General features: G+C 44.0%; 1 protein-coding gene across 1 annotated transcript in view; it reads right to left on the bottom strand.

Annotated features, from left to right (window-relative positions):
• The window catches only part of SMPD4 (sphingomyelin phosphodiesterase 4), a 1,415,848-nt gene extending 1,394,608 nt beyond the window's left edge, over window positions 1-21,240 (bottom strand). The window contains exons 1-2 of the mRNA XM_044068837.1: window positions 20,845-21,240; window positions 20,508-20,609 (exon numbers count right to left, since the gene is read on the bottom strand). Coding sequence (XP_043924772.1) covers window positions 20,508-20,609; window positions 20,845-20,994 — 252 coding nt within the window. The 5' untranslated portion in view covers window positions 20,995-21,240. The remainder of the gene's footprint in view (window positions 1-20,507; window positions 20,610-20,844) is intronic.
• Window positions 21,241-23,495: the final 2,255 nt, after the last annotated feature.

Here is a 23,495-nt window from a genome sequence, read left to right as displayed (position 1 = left end):
AACCCAATGGTGACATGGACTTTTCTGCAGTCTGCAGAATATGCACTGGGAAACTTGAAATTTCATTGCAACAGACAAAGTTCTTGCCCTCCTTTTCCTTATTTTTCGCTAATAAGCCAAAAAGTGCAGTCCTTTCAAAAGGGATTTAAAAATGGGGACATATGAAAGATCACACTGGTATTTTCAGACAAGCTATTAAGATGCAACCCAGCATGACCGTGAAGGACAATACTTGGGCCCACTATGCTCACTACATCTGCAAAACTGTGACAGATGAACATTAAGATCTGCAACAGAAGACATGGCTGCCTTCTGAAACTAACTGCAATTTCAAGTTAAGTGGCATCAGGAATACTAGGTCTAGGAATCTAAACCTGTCCCCCAATCACATAAAATGCATCTCATCCCTGTCCATATTTAAGGAGCAACTTGGATCTATGGATAGGTAACTTACACCAGGACTGCCTCCTGTACTACTAATGGACATAGGCAGCTCCTAAATGCTTCATCCCTTGCATGGGTCCTCTCAAAGTATCTATGATATGATCCCAGATATTCTCACCAAGAGCAATACATAATTATTTGTCCACGGGATGGGTAAGGCCAATTTAACACCAAGTGGAATAGATTAATTCAAGTACAAAAAAGGGAAACTGGCTAGGCTTAAAACAGCCCGTAAAGGCAGCTAGCCTAGTACTTGCCAATGAACCTATGAACAGCAGCACTCTGCATACTAGCAGCCTTATTTCTTAACGGCTGGCACAGCAACAGCAGAGTCTGGCTTGAGTGTCTCTGTCACAGTCCCACTCTGAAATGATTGGGTATCCAAACTGATCTCTGAACAGGCACAATAACTAGGATTTTCTCATTCTGTCAGGATGACAAAAAAAACACTTTGCCAATTAGAAGGACAAGCCAGGAAGAAGAGAGACAGTGAATGAAGAACCCTTCAGGATACATCAAGCAGATGTTGTGGGATTTGTCAGTCAACACCCTCTGTCTCATTCCTAGGACATCCACCAACTTGGGGCAATGGTGAGGGGAGGTATGATGGGTAACCAAGTCATTTACTCTCAATATCAGGGTCCAGGAACTTGGAGGGGGGTCACATGCCACTGCTTGTAACTGTGCTCTCAGGTGATGAGTCCAAGAACACTGAAGAAGGCAGAAAGGCCCCTTCCAACCCTTCTGCTCAGAAGATGGCAGATCGCAAAGTACCAAGCATGAACAAAAACTGAAATCACAACTGAAACTGGTTCCAAGGGTAGCAAATGTAGCACACACTACCATCATTGGCATAGATTCCAATGCTAATGCCATATTAAATGCAAACAGGTACAGGTGCAGACCCCGCTGCCTTGAGGTCATAATCCATCAAGGTACAAAGCAGCAATCCAAATCAAACCCCAGACAGACTAATCCCTGAAAACAGGACCAATATGTCTATAAACTCTGAATATCACATGGGGAATGTCTGCCCCAAAGGCTGGAAGACCTACATTGATGGCCTCAGCAATGGCCATCATACGGATGGTGCTAAAACAGATGCCAATGTGCTGAGCATAAACTCTGTGACTGAAGGGACTTACGATGCTTAAAGCATTGGGACCAAAACTGATGCGGTCATCACTATTGACATTAATGACTAAAATCCTGAAGGCTACAGGTCAACATCTTAACTACAGCCAATGTTAACACTTTTATAGACAATACTGGTACTGAATGTTGAATTCTGGCCTTACTGAAACCCATGAGGACAAACAGGATGACTTTGCAGAGAAACAAGGTAATGAGGAGATGCCTTTATCCACTCCAATACTAGAGGTGGATGACACAAGAACCTTTTCTGCCGGATTTCATGAATACTCCCATCATCTTGTTCTATCACACTGTGGTTGAAAGCCATGGTTTCAGAATAAAATACAGTTACACAAGTGCACTACCATCACAGTAGATGTTTGAATGATTACTGCTGCAGTAGCCTTAGTTATTTGGGTTATACTCTGCCAAGGATAGAACAGCCAGACAGCTTTCAAAGCTTCAGGGCACCGTCCATGTGCACAGACGGTTAGGCAGCTCAAGCTGAGCTGATTAAGACAAGTTTGAGCATAAAGCCCCTCAGAGCTTTCCTGCCAACACAAACGAGGGAGGCTGATCCCCGAAAGGAGAAAGCTAGGAACAACAAAAAATAAAACATCCACACCCTGTCTCTAAAGCTCACCAAAAACGATGGGAATGGAGGAAGGAAGCAGCTACTGCAGCAGTGATCTTTCAAACATCTACTGTTACGCCAAGGTAACTTACACAGTTGCACTTTGTTCATCATATGGATCATGGCTACAGCAGTCTTAGCTATATGGGTAGATTACCTTAGCTTACTGGACTTGGGAGGTGGAAACAGAAGAGAGTTTAATACTCCCAAAGAATGGTCCTTTCCAAAGCCTGATCTTGACTTAGAGAAGGGATCAAGCATATAGTGCTTTGTAAAAGTATGCACACAGGACTAAGCTGCAACTTCTACAATACGTTTAGTATCCAACCCTTTCCAAAAAAAAAAAAAAATAGATGAAGCAAAGGCCTGGTAGAGTGGACCTTGAACCTGCCTGGAATAGTTTTGTTATGGTGAGTATAACAAAAGGTAACAGTCTGTTTAAACACAAGTTGTCCCTTCTTCTTTCCTTCATAAGAAATGAAAAACTGATCTGAAGATTTGAAAGATTAGTTCTATCAAGTTAGTACCCAAACTGTCTGTGGACATCTAAGGTATGGCGTATCCTTTATCCCTCAACTTTAGGTTCCGGAAAGAAAATTGGGAGATGGATGGTTTGGCTTAAAGTAAACTCTTGAGATCACTTAAGGCAAAAAAAAAAAAAAAAAAAAAAGGATTAGTTCTCAAAGAAACCCTGTTCTTCTGGAAAATGAGATAGGGCTGACTCACTGTAAGAGCCTGCAACTAGACACTGTTCTTGCAGATGTCAGAGCAATCAGTAAAGCTGTTTTCTATGCTGAGAACCTCAAGTCAGCCATGTTAGCTGGTTCAAATGGAGCAAGTTTTAACTTCTCTAGCACAATTAAGATCCCAAGGAGAAGCCACCAATTTTCTTGGAGACCTCTTATGAAAAACTCCTTTCAGAAAAAAATTTTGACAAGATACTGCCTTGAAAGAAGAGGATCCATGGGCAATAAAGCTGAAACACCAGATAAATGTGAACCTTAAAAAGGAATAAGAAAGGCCAAAGGATAGTAACTCTCACAAATATTGCGAGACCAGAGAACAACTAGCCCTGCATGGATGCTGGTTATGTCGCTGGCATCAGCCAGAAAAACTTTTCCATTTGCTAATACATGATTCTCCAGTAGCAGGCTTTCTTGCCTCCATTAGTACCAGCTGCACATCCTCAGTAAAAAGATGCCTGAAAGGAATTAAGACCCTATTATCCAGGCAGGCAGCTGAAGATGACTGGTGTCAGGGGGGTATCAAACATGCCTGTTCTTGTGTAGGTAGATCCATTTTGTGACAAAGCTTGCAGTAATTGTCCCTGGCCATTTCCTAAAGAAGGGAAAACCATAGCTGCCTGGGCCAGAAGGGAGTCATCACAATGATCTTGGTGGATTCAGATTCATTCTGAATCATTAAAAGTACCCTGGGTATTAGTGGAAAGGGGAGAAAAAACATACAGGAAATTTCCTGTCCAAGGAAAAGAAAAGGTATCAGTCTTACAGGCCTTCTTGCATGGAGTGCTGGAACACAATCTTGCCAGCTGATTCTTCAGAAAAGGCAAAAGAACTCTCCACAGATGGATTAAATATTGGGAAAACCTCGATCTAGTTTCTATTTGCAAAGATCTGCCTAATTCTGTTCAGCTCATCTGCCACACAGTTTTACTCTGATGGAATGTAGGATGACTGCAAAGTGAGACTGTGCTGTGAAGCCATATCCCAAGCTAATACAGCTAGTGTGCAAAGTGGGTACGACCTGGTTTCCCCCTCGCTTGCTTGTTGATGTACCACACAACTGTGATATTGTCTTTAACCACTTAAAGAGGTCCTGGGGACCAAAGATGGTTCAGAGAGTGGAGTGTCTTGACCAGGGCAAGCATTTCCGTGAAATTTATGTGCTTGCATCCATCTTGTTGTCCCAAAACCCCTGCAATTTTATCTTTCCTGAAACTGCTCCTCATGTAAAGTCTGAGGTATCTGTTGTGACTGACTGCTTTGGATCAAGGGAGACCTGGGTCTAAGGATATCAGTGGTCTCCATCAAATGATTTCTCTTCTGACAAACCTCAGCACTGGGATTTGAAAAGATAAAGGATGTTGGTGTTAGGACCAACGTGATTTCAGATACCGCTGTATCTTTCTCATGTGGAGTCTTGGCATGGGTATCATGAGAATCACAGATGCCATGACACCCAGAATCTTGAAGTCCTGTAGTAGCTTAAAGTGTAAGCAGAAAACCTTAGAAATAGAATTAGATATACACCTATTTTTTTCCTGTAGACGGAAACCTCTTTGAACTGATGTATCCAGTTGCCATCAGAGGAGCACAATCCTGTGTAAAAGGAGTCAAGAAAGATTTTGAATCTTTTCCAGGACTCCCAGTTTATGTAAGAAATCTCTCTGTCAGGTGAGAGATTCCAGACACTTTGAAAGACTCTGCAAAGATAAGCAAGTCATCTAAATATGGGAAAAATGTGGATACCCTGTAGCCTGCAATGAGCTATAACTGGAGCTAGACACTGAAAACTCTTGGTGGAGTGAATAGTCCAAAAGGTAAAGCAGAGAACCAATAACGTGATCCAGACTCTCAAAACCTTAAACACTTGAGGAACAGGGATGCAATGGGGGTCTTTTAGGTCTAGTGTTACCAAGAAATTTGAATGAGTAAGAGGTATCAGATTGTGAAGTATCATCATTCTGAATGTGGACACTATCAAACGGGTTTAGGAAAGAAGGATCCAGATCTGGTCTCCAAGCATTTTCTTTCTTTGGCACTAGGAACATCCTTGAATAAACCCCCCTCACCTGGGGTGAGGAACTCGTTTTCTTTTCCTTGGAATAGCATGTGACAAACAGCTAGTAGAAACAAAAGGAGTCTGATCTGGAGGATGAGGAATGACCCCCTGGAAAGGAGGAATTTCATCCCACTGCCAACTGTAACCTTCATTAATGATGTTCGAAACCCATTTGTCAGAAACTGTTGCCAAAGAGAAAAAAAAATGGGGATTCATACTTTCTGGAAGAAAAAAGGGGCCAGGTTGTGAGGGGTTGCAAGGTTTTCTGAGCAGTCATTTAGACTTGGGCTGTTCTTGGTTTTGGGACATTAGAGACTTCTTTTTTGGAAACCCTTGCTATTTCTACTTAATCATCTGTGTAATTGTATTTTGTTTAGATACTAGTCTACTTTTTGCCAAAACTGGCTTAAAAGATAGAGAAAACCCTTGGAAATTTTGGAAATGGAAAACTGAAAAAACGTACAAATCCCCAGGATACGTTTACCCCTTTCATCATTCTTTTTGATCACCCGTGCAGCAGAGGGACCAAACATGAATTTCTACCCGATGGTGAATTTAAAATCTCATCTGTGAGGTTCTAAGAATGCAGTCATGTAAACCTCTTCAAAACAGTAGCAACGGCCACAGCCCTGGAAGAAATATCAGAGTCATATACACACACACTGTAAACAATGAGGAGTGACCTGTCAACAGAAGAAACCAAGTTATTTAAAAAGTACAGTTTTGTACCTACCATAAATGTAGATGTTCGAAGATCCACATTGCTGCAGTCCTTACACTTGGGGTAGTCCGCTGTCCTCGGTCGGCCCGAATATCAAAGTATTAGGCTGACGTCGGTCATGGCGCTTAAGACTGACATCAGGACGTCAGGGTACAAATGCGCATGACCGACGTCATATCCTCAGTCTTTTCTTGCCCCAGATGTCAGAAGACCCTAAAAAGAAAGGTCAAAACCAAAAGACAGCAACAAACAACCAACCACCCTTGCACTAAGCATATGTACAATATATACAATATCCACAATATTCACAACCCAAACCACACAACCACCTCTAACTACAGAGGGGAAGGAGGGAGGGTAAATTGGACTGCAGCAATGTGGATCTTCGAACATCTACATTTATGGTAGGTACAAAACTGTACTATGTTCTTCATCTCACATTGCTGCAGTCCTTACACTTGGGTAGAATCCCAAAGCAGAGGTAAGGGAGGATGGCAAACCTATAAAGCAGTAGGAGCTGCCAAAATGCCCTGTAAAATTGCAGTGGCAAAACCAGCCCTAGATTTAGAGTAAAGTGGAAGGTGGTAATGCTTAGAGAAAGTATGCACTGAACTCCAAGTAGCTGCCTCCAAAATATCCTTAGTTGCCACCCCCCTTAAAAAAGCTGTAGAAGTGGCAGTAGCCCTAGTGGAATGAGGCCTAATCCCAGCTGGAATCTCCTTACCATGATGGGAATAACAGAAAGCAATACAAAACCCAATCCACTTAGAAACAGTTTGTTTTGACACAGGCTTGCCCTGAGAACCCAAAGCAAATGAAACAAATAACTGCTGAGACTGCCTGAACACTTTAGTTCTGCTCAAATAACGCAACTGCCTGTGTATATCCAAAGTGTGCAAAATCTTTTCCCCTTTATTTTGGGGGTTTGCATAAAAAGTAGGCAAATGAATAGTTTGGTTTAAGGCCACACTAGAAACGACTTTAGGCATAAAGGAAGGATTAGTACGCAAAGATACCCTGTCCTTATGGAAAATTAAGAAAGGCTCAACTGCCATAAGGGCCTGTAATTCAGAAACCCTTCTCGCAGAGGTAATGGCCAACAAAAAAGCAGTCTTCCATGATAAATATTTCAACTCGGCAGTAGCTGCAGGCTCAAAAGGTTGTAGAGTGAGTTTCTCCAACACAAAATTGAGATCCCAAGCAGGAGTAGGAGCTCACGTGGGGTCTTATATTCTTTGCCCCTCTCAGGAATTGCTTAAACAAAGGATGAGAAAACAATGGTGGGTCACAGTCATAGTGAGCAGAAATTGCTGCAGCATGAACCTTAATAGAAGAGAAGGACAAACCCTTGTCCAGTAACTCAGTAAGATATTGAAGAGCCACACTTAAATCAGGCTTAGAAACATCAAATTCCTTTGCTGTACTCCAAAATAAAAATCTCTTCCACTTATCTGCGTACACTTTCCTTGTACTAGGCCTTCTGGCCTCCAAAATAACATTCAAAACTTGCTGTGGAAGCTGAGACCCTCCAGGGTTTAAAACAGAATATGCCAGGCTGTTAGATGTAGAGAGTGAAGTTTGACATTGAGTAAATGACTGTTCTCCTGAGACAGCAGGTGTGGAATCGAAGGTAAAGGCCATGGAGGCTCCCGTACCAGACTTCTCAGTAATGGGTACCAGTGCTGTCGAGGCCAATCTGGAGCTATTAAAATCATCTTTGGCTTGTCCTCTCTGACCTTCAGGAGTACCTTTGGGAGGAGAGGCAGAGGTGGAAAGGCATACACATGAAGATTGCTCCACTTGAATGAAAAAGCATCCACTTTCCAAGCTGTGGGATGAAACCTTTTTGTGCAAAACTTTGGCAGCTGGAAGTTTAGAGGAGAAGCGAACAGATCTATGTCTGGAGTTCCCCATAACACTGTCAATTTCCGAAATACATGAGGATCCAATTTCCACTCGTGGGGATCCATAATTTGTCTGCTCAACACATCTGCTAAGGAGTTCTGTGCTCCCGGCAGAAACCTTGCCTGAAGATCCAGCTGTAAACTGAGAGCAGTCTCCCACAAAATCATTGCTTGTCTGCATAGAGGATAAGAATGCGTTCCCCCTTGCTTGTTGATGTACCACATGACAGTTGTGTTGTCTGTTAGAACCAACACCTGCCCTGGAAGGAGTAAATCCTCGAAAGCTATTAATGCAAATTGGACTGCTAACATCTCCTTCAAGTTGATATGTAGATGTTGAAGTCTGGCAGGCCACGTGTCTTGTATCCACTTTCCATTTAGATGAGCTCCCCAAGCTTTGTCTGAGGCATCAGTCGTTAGAATCTGACTCGCCTCTGGTCGGGTCACAGAGTCCCTTGTTTAGGTGACATTCCTGAGCCCACCACAAAAACTCCTTTTGAATGCAAGGTATTATTTGAATGACAGTGTCCATATCTTGGCAGTGCTGTGTCCATACATTTTTGAGATACCATTGTAGCTTCCTCATATGCAGTCTGGCATTGGGAAGCACCAGAATACAAGATGCCATGAACCCCAAGGCTTGAAGGACTGTCCTTGCAGTCAGCCTGGACTGATGAGACAACTGATGGAAGTAAAGAAAGATTCTTTGGTTTGTCCGGGGTCAAAAGGCCATCTGGGACGCTGTATTCAGTCTCACACCCAGAAAGCACATGTCCTGAGAGGGTACTAGACTGGACTTTATTTCGTTCACAGAATACCCCAGGCATCTTAGCACTGCTATCACATACTGTAAATGATGAAGAAGTTCGTCCTTTTCTTGGGCCAGAATCAGGCAATCGTCCAAATAAGGATAGATCTGTATTCCTTTTAGCCTGAAGAAAGCTATCACTGGAGCCAGAACTTTCGTGAACACTCTGGGCAGTAGATAAGCCAAAGGGCAATGCAGAGAACTGATAATGAGAAGTCCCAGCCCGAAAGCGCAGATACTTCCTGCAACTGAGCCTGATAGGAACATGAAGGTAAGCCTCCTTGAGATCCAGAGTCACCATCCAGTGATCTTTGCCCAGCAGAGGCAAAAGCTGTTGTAACGTCAACATTTTGAACTTGGGAATGTCCAGATATGTGTTGAGGATAGATAAATCCAAAATTGGTCTCCACGTGTTCCCTTTCTTTGGTACTAGGAACAGGCGAGAATAAAATCCTAGGCCCACTTCTTGTAGGGGGACCGGTTGAATGGCCCCTATGAGAAGTAACAGAGAAATTTGCTTGTGAGCCTCTAGTCTTTGCTGAGGAGGAACGTCTGGCATGCCTTTGAAAGGAGGCAAGGTATGGAAATAAAACTTGTAACCTTGGTGTATGATATCCAATACCCATCTGTCTTGAGTAATCAAATTCCAATTTTCCTTGAAGAGTGCCAACCTTCCTCCCAAAGGTGCTGCCAGGCGAGAGGAATCTGGCAGCTGAAAAGGTAGGTCATTGGGCCTGTTTACGAAAGGACTGGCCCCTGCCCTCACCCGAAGACTGTGCAGGTGAACTCCCCGTTCTAGGTCTGAAGGAACTCTGAGTCCTGCCCCTACCACGTCTAGATCTACCCCTAGACTGAGAATCATAAGCAGGATACGTCCACCCCTTAGCAGGCCAATTCCTACTAAACTTCGGAGGTTGAACTTGCAAAAAATCTTTAACAGCCTGCATAGACTTAGCCTTGTCCTCCATTTTCTTCAAGACTGACTCCACAGGTGAACCAAACAACACATCAGACTGTAAAGGAGCATCCAAAATCCTTGTCTTCACATGGTCAGATAAATTCTGATCCCTCAGCCAGGCGTGCCTGCGAAGAACTGAGCCAGTGGCAGCCACCCTAGACGAAGCCTGTACAGCATCAAAACCACATTGTAAAGAATGCTTACCCACCTGTTTCGAGACATGCACCAAATCTTGTAATTCTTTACACTCAATACCTTCCGCCAGAGCATCTACCTTAGACTTCAATTGAGAAAGAGGATAGTTTTGATATTTCAACATGTGAAACTGGCAATTCAAAGCCCTCATAGCTAAGGTAGAAGTATAGACTTTCTTTCCCCATCTATCCAAAGCTCTGGCCTCTTTATCTGGAGGAACCGGATTTTTTACAACAGAGGCCTTGACACCCTTAGGTCCCTGACTAACAGTTTCTGGGTCCGCCCTAGGACTCTTATAAAGATATTTATGAGCCTCAGGCACCCTGTAATACCTATCCGGTTTAACAGGAGCAGGAGGCAAAGAATCAGGATTAAGTGAAGCCTCTGCAAACACATCCTCCACAACATCCAGAACAGGTGGTATAGCCAAAGGCCTATGCTGGGGTAAAATCAAAAACTCCCTGAGCCTTTTCCTGGAATCAGAGAAGTCCTAACCTTCCCACTTAAAATGCTCCCTCATGGAATGAAGAGTCTCTGAAAAAGAAAAATCCTCTGGAGGAGAAGCAGAAGGAGTAGAATCATCTGCATCAGAATCAGAATAAGGAGAGTACTCCTGCAAGTCTTCAGCCGAAGACTCTGAAATATCCGAAACCTGCTCAACATCCCCCAACTCTGGTTCCACCCTAGGCCTCTTATCAGGAGGGGGCAAAGAACCTCTAATCAAAGTTATTAAATCTTCAGCCATTTTAAGCATGTGCTTCTTGGGCACAGATCCTGTAGAACTAGGAGAGACACCAACAGAAGCTAAACCTGGCCTGCCTCTGGGAGAAGCCTTGGAAACAGAAGGAGAGGGCCTAACCACCCTAGGAAGGGAGGGGAGTACAGTAACCTGAGAAGCCCCTTCAGCCTGACCTGCCTCCTGAGAGGCCACATCCTGCAATATTAAAGTCTCCCCCTGGGACTCCAGAGAAGCCTCCGGTGGAACCACCGGTTCCACTGACGCCTCTAAAGAACCGGCGTCCGGTACAGACGACTCTTCTTGCCTGGTTTTAGCTGCCTTGTCTTTGCGCTTCTTCGAAGAAGCGGGCGTCGGAGCATCCGACGGCATATTATAATTGCACCGCTTCCCGAAGACCAACCTGGCACAATCTTCGCTTAATAGTGCGCTTATTGAACCTAGCACAAAAGCGACACCCAACAACGTCGTGCTCAGGCCCCAAACAAGGGATACACAAAGTATGGTAATCTCTATGCGGTATTTGCTTCCCACAAGAAATACAGTTATTCACTTTTTCTGACATCCGGTAAACCACTGAGGCAAGAAAAAACTAAAATATTCCCCAACGGGGTACTTAGCCAACTTTGACTCGGTCTGAAACTCCGAATTCGAAAAATTTCAGTACGCCGAACGGCACTTGCAATGCTGCTTCTGCATCGGACCATGCGGCAAAAAAGACTGAGGATATGACGTCGGTCATGCGCATTTGTACCCTGACGTCCTGATGTCAGTCTTAAGCGCCATGACCGACGTCAGCCTAATACTTTGATATTCGGGCCGACCGAGGACAGCGGACTACCCCAAGTGTAAGGACTGCAGCAATGTGAGATGAAGAACATCTTTTAGTTATGTACTTACCATAACTTTAGATGTTTGGGATCCATCTCGCCTACATTCAATACTGATGGGCTCGGAGCCGATCCCTCGGCTCCGACTCGGCACGCTATGCTATAGAGCGAGGCCTCTTATTGGCTGAGCTATTTCTTATCCCAGGATGCACCACCACTAATCCCCCAGATCTTGTTTGTCCGCATTCATGCACACATGCACAACTTGTTTATATAACATTGTTAGATGTTTCAAGATGAAACAACAGGATTCGGACCTTCTGATATCCTCTGATCTCCAAGGAAGGGGGAAGGAGGGTGGGTTATTGGGAATGTAGGCGAGATGGATCCCAAACATCTAAAAGTAATGGTAAGTACATAACTAAAACATGTTATGTGATCCTATCTCGCCTACATTCAGTACTGATGGGACAGCGTCCCTAGCACCTAAATCCTGGGTGGCTCACTGGAAAACACTCCTGAGCACTGTGGAACCAAATGAAGCTCGTCCTCTAGATGCCACATCCAATTTGTAGTGGGAAATGAAAGTGTGCGGGGAAGACCATGTAGCCGCAGCACAAATGTTACTAATGGCAAGCTTAGAAGGGAATGCTATTGAAGTAGCCATAGCCCTTGTAGAATGAGCTTTGACAGAGGTGGTAAGCTCTTTGTTAGAATAAGAATAAGCTTGAGTAATACAGTCCCTGATCCATTTGGCAATAGTGACCTTTGTCACGGCTTTGCCTAATTTATTGTCTGCAAAGGATACAAACAACTGATCTGTTTTCCTTGTTTGTTTGGTCCTATCTAAATAAAAACGCAACTGCCTGTGGACATCTAATGTGTGGAATATGAATTCCGCTTTGTTAGAATACTTCGGAAAGAAGACTGGAAGTTCTAATGATTGTTGTAGGCAGAAACTGGAACAAACTTTATGGACAAAGGAAGGATTTGGCCTGAGAGATACCCTGTCTTTGTGAAAAACCAAGTACGGAGGTTTTACAGACAAAGCTTGAAGCTCTGAAACCCTTCTGGCAGAAGTAATCGCCACCAGAAAGGCAGTCTTCCACGATAGAAATTTTAAATCACATGTCGCTGCTGGTTCGAAGGGGAAGGAAGTTAAGGCGTGTAACACCACATCGAGATCCCATGGAGGAGCAGGATGAGAAATCGGAGGTCTTAAAAGCGCAGCACTTTTCAAGAAGGTCTTACACAATCTGTTGCTCATTAAAGGTAAGTTTATAGATTCGTGAAAATTGGAAATAGCTGCCAATTGAACCTTGATGGTAGAGACTGAAGAGCCTTGATTGAAAAGAGAAGTTAGAAATTTCAGTACTTCTGATACGGGAATAGTGATGGGATCCAGGCTCCGGAGTTGAGCCCAAATAGCAAATCTTTTCCATTTGCTAGAATACAATTTCTTTGTAGCAGACTTGTGGGCCGAAGATAAGATGTGTACAACTTCTGGATCCAATGTATGACTCCTGACTATAGTCGGAAGAGGAGGAGCCAAGCCGTCAATTTTAAGGTGTGTAGAGACTAGTGGAATAGTCCCGACTGATGAACCAAAAGGTCTGGGATCTGATCCAGGAACCATGGACCTTCCAGAGCATATTTCTGAAGATAGGGAAACCATACTTGACGAGGCCAGTAAGGAGCAACTAAGATCATTTTGCTCCCCAAGAGAGAAGCCTTTTGGATCACCCTGGGAAGAAGAGGAACTGGGGGGAAGGCATAAAGCAAGCCGGTGGGCCAAGGACGGGCTAGTGCGTCCATGGGGCTCTTCCCCGGAGCCAGGGTTAGGGAGAAGAACTTTTTGCACTTCGCATTCAGTGGAGTCGCAAAGAGGTCGCAACACGGAACTCCCCATTTGCTGAAAATTTGATTTGCAACTCTAATGTTCAGAGACCATTCGTGAGGAGAGAGGATGGTTCTGCTCAGTCTGTCGGCTATCACGTTGGACTTGCCCGGGATATGAGTAGCCACTAGAAAGCGTTTGGTCGACACTGCCCATTCCCAAACTCTCATGGCCTCTCTGCAAAGAGGATAGGATCTGGTCCCTCCTTGTTTGTTCAGGTACCAAACAACTGACATGTTGTCTGAGTGAACGGCAATTATGCCCTGAGGGAGGTAATCGTGAAGGGCTTGAACGGACAGAAGCACCGCCCTCGTTTCTAGGATGTTGATATGAAGTAGGGTCTCTTCTGGGTGTCATTTGCCTTGGACTGACCTGCCCAGGGAATGCCCCCCCACCCCATCTGGGAGGCGTCCGTGGTCAAAGTGGCCGCAGGAGGAGGTGGAACAAAGGGTCGTCCCGGATCCAAATTGGAGGTCCCTAGCCACCAGCGAAGGTCCCGTTTGCAGGTTTCCGTGATCCATATGAGGTGACAGAGGGAGTTCCTGAAAGGACCACTGAGCTGAAAGAAGCCACTGGAGAATTCTCATGTGCAACCTTGCCAGGGGGACTAGAAGAACCGTGGCGGACATGGATCCCAATAGCTGCAGGACCATTCTGGCTGGGGCTTTGTATCTGGGAAGTAAGGCTCGAACTTGAGCCTGTATGGTTTGTATCCTGCCTGTAGGTAGGTAGACCCGCATTCGGTTTGAGTCTATCTCTACCCCTATGAATCTTATGCGTTGAGATGGCAGCAACACAGACTTTGGCCAATTGAAAGCGATTCCAAGGGAATTGCCCAGTGATATAGTGGCTTGTAGGCTCCGCAATAGTAGATGCTTGGAGGTGGCAGTTAGGAGCCAGTCGTCTAGATACGGAAACACCTGGAATCTTAGACTTCTCAGGTGAGCAGTCACGACCGCCAAACATTTGGTGAACACCCTGGGGGCTGTGGTGAGACCAAAGGGCAGCGTGCGGAACTGAAAATGACTGCCTCCTAGGCTGAAGCGCAGATGTCTCCTGAACGCTTGATGTACCATGATATGGTAATAAGCGTCCTTGAGATCTATGGAGCACATCCAAACACCTTTCTCCAGCAATGGGAGAATGGTTTGTAGAGTGACCATTCGGAACTTGGACTTTTTGACTGAACGGTTTAGGATGCTGAGATCCAAAATGGGTCTCAAGTCCCCGGTCGTTTTTGGCACCAAAAAGAATCTTGAGTAAGTCCCTAATCCGATCTGGTCTGCGGGGACCGGTTGGATGACTCCTTTTTGCAGCAGCTTTGAAACTTCTGAGGCTGCAGTTTCCTGTTGACTGGGTGGCGGGTCCGGGATTTTTTTGGACTGAGGTGGGGAGTGAGAGAAAGGGATGGTGTAACCTCCGGCGATGATTCGAAGCACCCATCGGTCCTGAGTGATACCCTCCCAGGCTTTTAGGTGCTTCGAAAAACGACCCCTGACTGGCTCCGGAGCTGCACAGTCGGGCAATCCCTCAGGGACTGTGAAAGGCTGAAGAGCCACGAAAGGACTCGCGGTCTCCAGTGTTGCGAGGGCCTCTGCCGCCTCTGGGACGGCGTCTTCCAGAAGAATTTCCCCCTCCCCTGCCTCTGGAAGGGGGATCGTCCTGCTGTGAGGGGTAAGACTTCTGAGATCTACGGAACCACATTTTCCTTCCTCTTTTAGCCTTGGGGTAAGGCCGAAAGGGAGTGGAAAATCGTGCCCCTACGGCAGTCAAAGTCTTACCTTCTTGCTCGCAGCGGGTAAGTGTGTCCTTTACCTTGGGTCCAAACAAGGAGGACCCATCAAAGGGGGCGTCGGCAAAGGAAGACTTAAAGGCCTCCGCAAAATGACACAGGCGGAGCCAGGCTTGCCTCCGTAGAGCAATGCCTGTACCCGCCGCTCTACTCGCCCCTTTGGCCGCATAAGAAATGAGCCTCATGGACGAGTTTGAAATGGACGAGAGCGTAGCCAGCTGAGAGCCAACCGTCTGGGCCAGCTCCTCAGGCAGGTTACCCAAGAGGGTATTGGAAAGTTCTTTAATCAGATCCCTCTGAAATCTGGTAAAGTGCGTGAGATAGTTCAAGGACCTTAATGTAAAGGCCGCTGAACTTAGGGTGCGCTTACCGTACCGATCCATGCTCCTAGACTCCTTATTAGGAGTATGGACAGACGTCGAAGCCTCTGCTACATCTTGCTGGGTAGCAGATGCCACCACCAAAGCATCTACAGCCACACCTTTAGTCAGGAACTCTTTTTCCGGGGGTGCTGACAGGAACTTATTAGGACAGGCAGGCACCGGTTCCACAGAGTCTGGGTGTTCCCAAGCCCTTCGACAGATCAATTCCAAGAGCTCGTCGAAGGGCGGAGACACCCAGGAGGCGGAGGGCTGAGCCCCGAAGGCCTTAAGGAACACCAACTCATCAGCAGAAGGGGGTTTGGATTGCCAGCCGCCTCGTTGTTTAAGGGCTTCCAGGATGTCTGCAAAGGAGACATCATCTGAGGACGACTTAGGGGGACCCCTCTGCATCATCGAGATCAGTGTCTGATGTAAGAGACTCATCAAGGGAGTCAACGTGCTTCCTCTTGCATGATCTTTTCCTGGGGGGTTCCTCCAAAGAAGCTTCAGAAGGACCTCCAGGAGGGGGGGAAACCCCAGTGGGGGTAACCTCAGGCCCCGGGGCTCCGCTGTCTACGGACAGGGGGACTGCCAAAGACCCAGTCTCGGTATGCAGGGAAGGAGCTGGGGAGACCGTGGAGGTAGCCAAAGATGATTTGGCTAACGCACTCCTCATAGCCCTGAAGGCGGGACCACCAGAATCCTGGGAGGGTCCCACCTCCGTGGCCACGACGGTAGACGGCACTCCCACAGCCGACGCACAGAGAGGAAGGCTTGGGAACGAAAACATCAGTCCCGAAGCATCCCCCCCGGGGCCGACAGAAGAAGTCCGCGTACCGAACTCCGACTTAAGAGCCAGAGTTGGAGTAAGGGTCGGGCCCGACCCTAAAACCTCCATCGGTTCCACCAGCACCAGCTCCAACGGTGCCGAGGCTGTTGGAGGAGGAACCATAGTAGCAGGGTGGACCATCGGCTCCGAAGCAGAATGGGCTGGAGCCGAAACTAACTTTTGAAACACCGGAGACTGGAAGAGTCTTAGGAGCACCCTGTCGATGTCCGAATCAGACATCTTGGAGGATCTAGATGGCACCGATCGGGTCCGAACCGATTTCTCCATCGGCTCCATAGGACTAGGGGACCGGCTCTGAATGGATTCTATTACTATCGGTTCCGAGGGAGATCTCAAAGCAATTTCCCTCGGTGCCGATGAGGACTTCGGCGCCGAAGGGGAAGAGTCTGAGCCGGCAACCCTCATCGGCTCCAATATCAGTGGAGCCGATGAAGGTGACCCGCCTCTCGATGCCCCAGTCCTCGGCTCCGAAACCAGAGGGGTCGAGACTGGAGGCATTGAGGCAGACCGTTCCGCCCTTGGCTCCGAAGTCTGTGGAGCCGATTGAGAAGCCTGCCTAGGTTTTTTGGCAGTCGGTTCCGACAGACTGGTCGGAGCCGACGCTTTTTTCTTTTTTGAAGGAGAGGAAGAGGAAGATAAAGCCTCTTCGAAGGATGGCTTAATCAACCCTTTTAGAATTAATTTGTTCTTTCTCTCCTGGAGGACTCTTGATGAAAAGGCGTGACACACGCTACATGACTCTTGTAGGTGCTTGGCGCCTAAACAATAAACGCACGAGGAGTGGTCGTCCGTTATGGACATCTTATAACCACACCTCGTGCACTTTTTAAACCCAGAGGGTCTATGCTCTTTAGACATGCTACAAACCTCTAAGATATTAATAATAAAGACAAAACTAGTAAGTTTTAAGTTTAAAATATAAAGTTTTTTTTTTTTTTTGTTTAAACAAACAATTCAGTACTATAATGCAAAAAAAACACAGAAAAAAAGAGGGTCAAGACCCTCTAACTTAAGCAGGTACTTGACACACACAAGTAAAACGCTAGAAATAGAAAATAGGGGAAGGCCCCTCTAACTTAAACGGGAAACCTTCCCTTAACGAAAAAACACAATTTCCTCAACAGATTAACTTAAACGCACTCATACCACAACAATAGCTGTTAAAACAGCTTTTGGGTTCAAAATAAGCAAATTCTTGACAGGAAAAGCCTGAATAAAACAGTACTTAGCCCAGCCAAGTTTGAGACCACGTCCTAGCTTGTAAGCGGCAAACGAGATCTGGGGGATTAGTGGTGGTGCATCCTGGGATAAGAAATAGCTCAGCCAATAAGAGGCCTCGCTCTATAGCATAGCGTGCCGAGTCGGAGCAGAGGGATCGGCTCCGAGCCCATCAGTATTGAATGTAGGCGAGATGGGATCACATAACATCAGATGTTTCCCCACAAGAAGAAACTGTGAAAGTATGGTGAATGTTTTATCTGCAATGTGACAGAACGAACATACGAGTGCTACAATTCAAAATTCTAAAAAAAAAAAAAAAAAAAAAAAATTCAAAGTTGCAGAAGTACACACTTTCCCGCCCATACCTATCAATAGGTTTCTCATCCTCATCAGAAAGAGTAAGACTGGAGTTAACCAAGAGCTTAGCAGCAGGGGAATCAACTGACGCTACAGCTGCTGGGTCAAGTCTGAGAATAGCGTAGGAACATTTAAAAGACTGAGGAACATTATACAGCCAGATGTCTCTCAAATGGCAGACAGGATATCAGGAAAACTGCAGACAGTAACTCGCACATCCTATAAACAGACAGGAATGGATGTCTCCTAGAAAATCCTTCTGTAACAACTCGGAGTATTTTCTGAGGAACTGAGAATTATCAGAGTTCTCTCACTAAAAACAAACACTGGAACATACTAGCAATAGCCTCAGAGAAAGAATCCACCACAGGAAGAATCAGAAACTGAGCTATCCCCAGAGTCTGAAATAGAAATCTGGGGACAAAACTCCAATTCTCTACCTGCATCTTCCCATTCAGAATGTTTGTCTTTTCGGCTTTTCCCAGTTAGGGGTCGCCACAGCGGAACTCGGGTCCGCTAATGATTGGCAGTCGATATTTATGGTGCCGAGTTGCCAGCCCGACACCTAACCTTCAGCAAAGGCAGGCCCATTCACGCATGTCTTTCGGAGGCCACTCTACCACGGGGAGGACATGCAGACTCCACACAGAAGCCACTCCAGACGAGAATCTAGCAGGAGAACCTCTTGCTGTGAGGTAACAATGCTACCGCTGTAACACCGCGATTCCCGTTCAGAATCATAATCTGAAATCTCTTCAGAAAAACAGGCATCTCTTTTTTACTAGAAACTACTCTATAAGAAAGATAGATAGCCTGACTTAAATCCTGAGCCAGACTCAGTAAACTACTCCTATCCAAAGAAATTTGAGGCGTATACATATTTGACTTTGTTTATTTTTGACAGGAAACATGGAGCCAAACATGAACCAACAGCAGCTGCTGGTACTCCAGAAATGAACACAGCATTCTGAAATAACAGGGAAACCTTCCATGTTCCCTCTCCCAGGACAGACAACAGTGAGTCTCCTTTACCCACTAAGGGGACTCCCAACAGCCGCACAGGACGTGACTAACCCCAAGTCCATAGTGGCTGTAGGTGCTACACTAGAGGGATTTGGGGTAAAAGATGAGTGTTTTTAGGCACAACAAATGGCCACAGCAAAGTCACCTACCTGTGGCTGAGGCAAATTGCTAGTGTGCTGTGGTGGCAAAGGCTGTTTACTTAACTTTTTCTTTTGTGGCTGAAAGAAGGATTGACAGTGGGACTGAATCTGTTCCACAGTCAAGCCGAAAATGTTGACTCTTTCCTGGGGAAGACAATCAGCAAATGTTGGTAAAACTACCGCCCGCAGAAGTTACTTTTCTGTCAAACAATAAAAAGAAAAGAACTTTCCAAACACTATGGCAGCCCCCACAGTGAAAAATTAAAACACAAGTTTCTCAGAAAATATATCATCAGTTAGTTTATGCTACTTTAAAATTGACAGAAAAAACAAGTAAGTCCTCCCTTAAAAGTATGTTACAGTCTGTTAAAACACCACATGCCTAGCTTTAAAATAATTTTCCTGAAGAGGAAAGTAAAACATCAAAAAAAAAAAAAAAAAAAAAAAAAAATTAGAAAAAAATAGAAAAGGGAATTTTTTTTTCCCCAAAAGGCAACTTATCTGCCCAGCTAAGGAATGTAGAAAACAACTGCCAACTCTTCCAAGTCTCAGGAGCATACTTCAAAGGCAGTAAAGAACTGAAGAGCTTCTCTCCAAAACTTCTTTTAGTCTGCTCATCTCGAGCTGCTGGGCAGTTTGGGTGGGTGGAAGGTGCCCTGAAGCTTTGGATTCTGGCCAGCAGTTATATCCTTAGCAGGATATAACCCATACAGCTAAGGCTATTACAGAAGTGATCAATATGAAGAGCATCTCATGGGGGCAGTGTCTCAGGGCAGTTACAGAAAGTTTGACATATAACCAAATACCTTGTGGGACAATAACCTAGGGATTGTGTGTGCTCATAAATATGCAGACTGCAAAGACAATAAATCTCAAAAAAAAAAAAAAAAAATGAAAAAAAGGCCAATCAATACAGTGCATTTCAAAAAAAAAATTAAGATAAAGATGGCAGAACCTTGGCATACAGTAATTCTGGGCAGGAAAGCAGGCAGACAGGCAGGTAACTGTAGAAATAAAAGCCCAACAAACTGGCATTTTTTTTTATTTGATTTAATGGCCTAGGAGAAACTAACTACTATCAAGGTCCTTATTTGTCATCTCAACTGATTGCATTGCTACCTTGTTTTGGGGGAGGGGGCAAACTAAAAAGCCTAGGTGAATAAGACACAAACCCTTATGAAAGGCTTATGAGGCAACTAATGCAAAAAGATGCCAGACTGGTCTAAAAATATTTAACTATGGGAAATTCGCAACATTCAGATTTAGTATTCATACACAAACTATTTTCAAACATGCTCCAACATAACTAAAAAATTTCCATATCTACATATATACCCACCTTGGATCCCCCTTGAAAATAAACTATTTTCAAACATGCTCCAAAATAACAAAAATGTTGGATCCTCCTTGAAAATAAGCCAAAAGCCTAGGGCAACTAACTCATCTAACAAAAGCAAGTAAATTTTATTACACTGATAAAAACATTAAACAGGTGAAATGACCTAACTCATACTACTAAAAACAAACCTACATAAGAAGTACAGGGTAAAACAGAAAAATCACTTCCTGATATCTGGAACCGACCACACACACAACAGACTATCCATTCATTTAGGAGGGCTCGTTTGCTTTATCATCTGACATGTGAACATGGTACACTTTTGCTAAAGTAATTTCAAGCAAGTGGTACAGTAAAAACATTTGTATACTGTACCTTGGCAGGATAGTCCTCAATCACTTTAGCAAGATCTATGCATCGCTGTGAAAAGGGCTTATTCAAATAATCTGCTTTTAGGCTTGCCTGTAAAAACAGAAGATGTACATTTAAAAAAAGAAAGTCTGAGACAAAACACACCATTATCCATCAGTTAGATGCACATTCTTAGACAACTACAGCATATATGGCTACGCTAAATTACTCAATAAAATAAATCCACTGATGTACACACCTGGATAAAAGGCGTTCTTACAGAAGTTCAAATTAAACAGTTCAGCTCATCTCTGACAACAGAATTACTGCAAAAGAAAACACCTACCAGCAGAAAGCTGGGCTGCTGAAGTGGGGGTACAGCCATATTGCTGGGTTCCTTGAAGCCTATGTATCCTTGCTGTCTGGAAGGGAAAAAAGAGGTTATAAAGTTAACAAAACTGGAAATTATGTTCCACTTCTGTAACCAGTTCAACATTTTGCAGATGCCTGGAAGCTCTCCTCAGACAGTTCTAGTAACTTCTAACTGCAGAAAATCTGCCTTCAGATGAAAGTTCAGAAGGGCAAATTTCCAAAACAAACGCCTTGAAATATTAATGGTCAGCATCTGTGCAATTCAAAGGCAGTACAATTAAAGCAGTCTACTGTATTCAAGTCAGTTGCAGAAAGGTTAAATACTGCGTGTTTTGGTAAGGAACAGAAAAGTGCTTGTCTGTATGAAGTTCCTGCAGTCACGACTACTACTTCCTGATGTTAGAGAGCACATGCAGGAAGACTGCAACCACTGCCTGCCCAGCATCAAGCATTTTCACTTTTAGCAGACTCCACGTACAAGATCCATTATTTAACAAGAACAAGCACAAAATACAGTGACTCAAGATTATGCTGCTTTAACAATAATGGCATTAACACTTCCTGCTTGTAAGCTATAGTAAAACAATTTTTAATAAGAACATTATCTTTTAAAACAGCCATGTTCTTGTTCTAACATTTACTACATCAGAAGATGTTATGCTGAAAAAGAAAAAAATAAAAGGGTCACACCTCCCAGCAACCTATCATCATTTATGCATTGTTGCGATTCTAAGAGTACAACCAAGGGATACTGTTACACAGCATAAAAATTATAACAGACAAAAACATTCTAACTGTCACTGTCTATTTTCCACAGCATCTGTGTGGTACAGATAAACAGCAGGTCTTTAAATGTAGCAAATTACACTGGCAAAGGACCCCAATGCAGTATGCTCCTCAGACTCCATAATCATCACTTATAATGCATGCTGCTTCAGTCTTACAGCAAACATTATATATGTTCCCTAAAGTTTCTACAGGAACACTATTAGGTGACTGTAACCTTAGTATAACAGGTCCATATAAAACTCTTCTCAGCAAAATGTCGCAATAACCAACTAGACCTATAAATCAATAACCACAAAACCAAGGTACAGGCAAGTCAATCCTAGAAATAAAAACATCCATGCCCCAGAAAAACTGAAATTGTTTATTAAATCCTTAAGAAAAAGACAAGGTTAAGCGCTTTCATCTATTAAATCATAAGACTTCATCAGAATAGTAACAAACAGGGAGGATTAATAATCATAACTACATAAATCACATGCCTCAAACCCTCCTATCAACTTAAAAAATCAATTTAATTGATCATTCCATTAGATAGTCATGTATATAGTTTTTCAAATTAACGTTGTCATCTTAAAAACAAGAAGAAATTCAATTAAAATATACCGGTCAATAAATAAGAACAAAGAATTCTTAAATAATTTTTAAAGTTATGTGTAATAAAAGTCACTAACTTAGGGACTTTGAAGGAAAAAAAAAAGAGAGAAGATGTGGAAACAATTTCATAGCTTAGCTGCCCTCGATTTTAGTAAAAGACTTAAAAATATGTGATCATTCAAACCTGGATGAGTAGCAGGATTATGTCCAACCTGCCACATTAGTTCCCTGTACTCAAAGTCTACTTTACCAGCGTCCCCCCCTCAAGTTAATGGGCACTTGTTCAATAACAACAATAAAAATGTATCAAGCGTGCAGTTCATCCTGTGTTTAGAACACTATTCATATTTTGATTGGAGATGTCATAAATACGTCTGTATATTCTGCTCTTAAGTGCATGCTCCATTTTGCCTATGTAAAAACAGTGGCAGAAGTCACACAATAATAAATGTACTACCCCTTTAGTGCTACAGAATTTAAATGCAACCACCAGTGTGATTGTATCAATAGTTCTCAACTTCAAAGTGTTGCCCTGAAATACATACTTGCAAAACTGCATGCCCCACATTTTCTTATCCCAGGAACTTTGTAACCTGGATTAGGTTTGGGCTTCGCGTTAACACCATGCTCCATAATGTCTTTAATGCTGAAGTGCCTTTTAAACACAAACTGGGGTTGACTACCCACAATTTTGGGCACCTTGCCATCACCTGAGATGACCCTCCAATTATTCCTGACAGTATGCTGAATTAGCTTAGTTTCGTTTCCAAATCGTATGCTTATCATGCGGTCAGGGTTAAACGCATTATTATTGTCTTGTCTCATGGCTCTGGCAGGAAGGCTTCTCTCCAACAATGGTGGAAATCAATCGTGCCATTTAGGCACATACTTCCTTCTTCACCTCACTTAGTAGCATATCCAGGTAACCCTTAGCCTTGAACATCTCAATCAAGTTATCAACCTCTAACAAAAAATTAACATCTTCAGATTCAATCCTGGAAACCCAAATTCACTGTCCCTTTACCAACTCCTCCTTTTGACCATTACTGTTATTGAACAAGTGCCTATTAACTTGAGGGGGGAACCTGGTAAAGTAGACTAGAGTACACAAACTACTGCGGCAGGTTAGACGTAATGCCGTTACTCATCCACGTTTGAATGACCATATATCTTTTAAGTCCATTACTAAAATTAAGGGCAGCTAAGATACAAATTTGTTTCCACCCCTTCTTTTTCATTTTC

This window comes from Protopterus annectens, chromosome 4.part0, assembly GCF_019279795.1.
Source record: "Protopterus annectens isolate FY-2018-M chromosome 4.part0, PAN1.0, whole genome shotgun sequence".
Taxonomy (NCBI): Eukaryota; Metazoa; Chordata; order Ceratodontiformes; family Protopteridae; genus Protopterus; species Protopterus annectens.
This window is presented reverse-complemented; position numbering and strand designations above follow the sequence as displayed.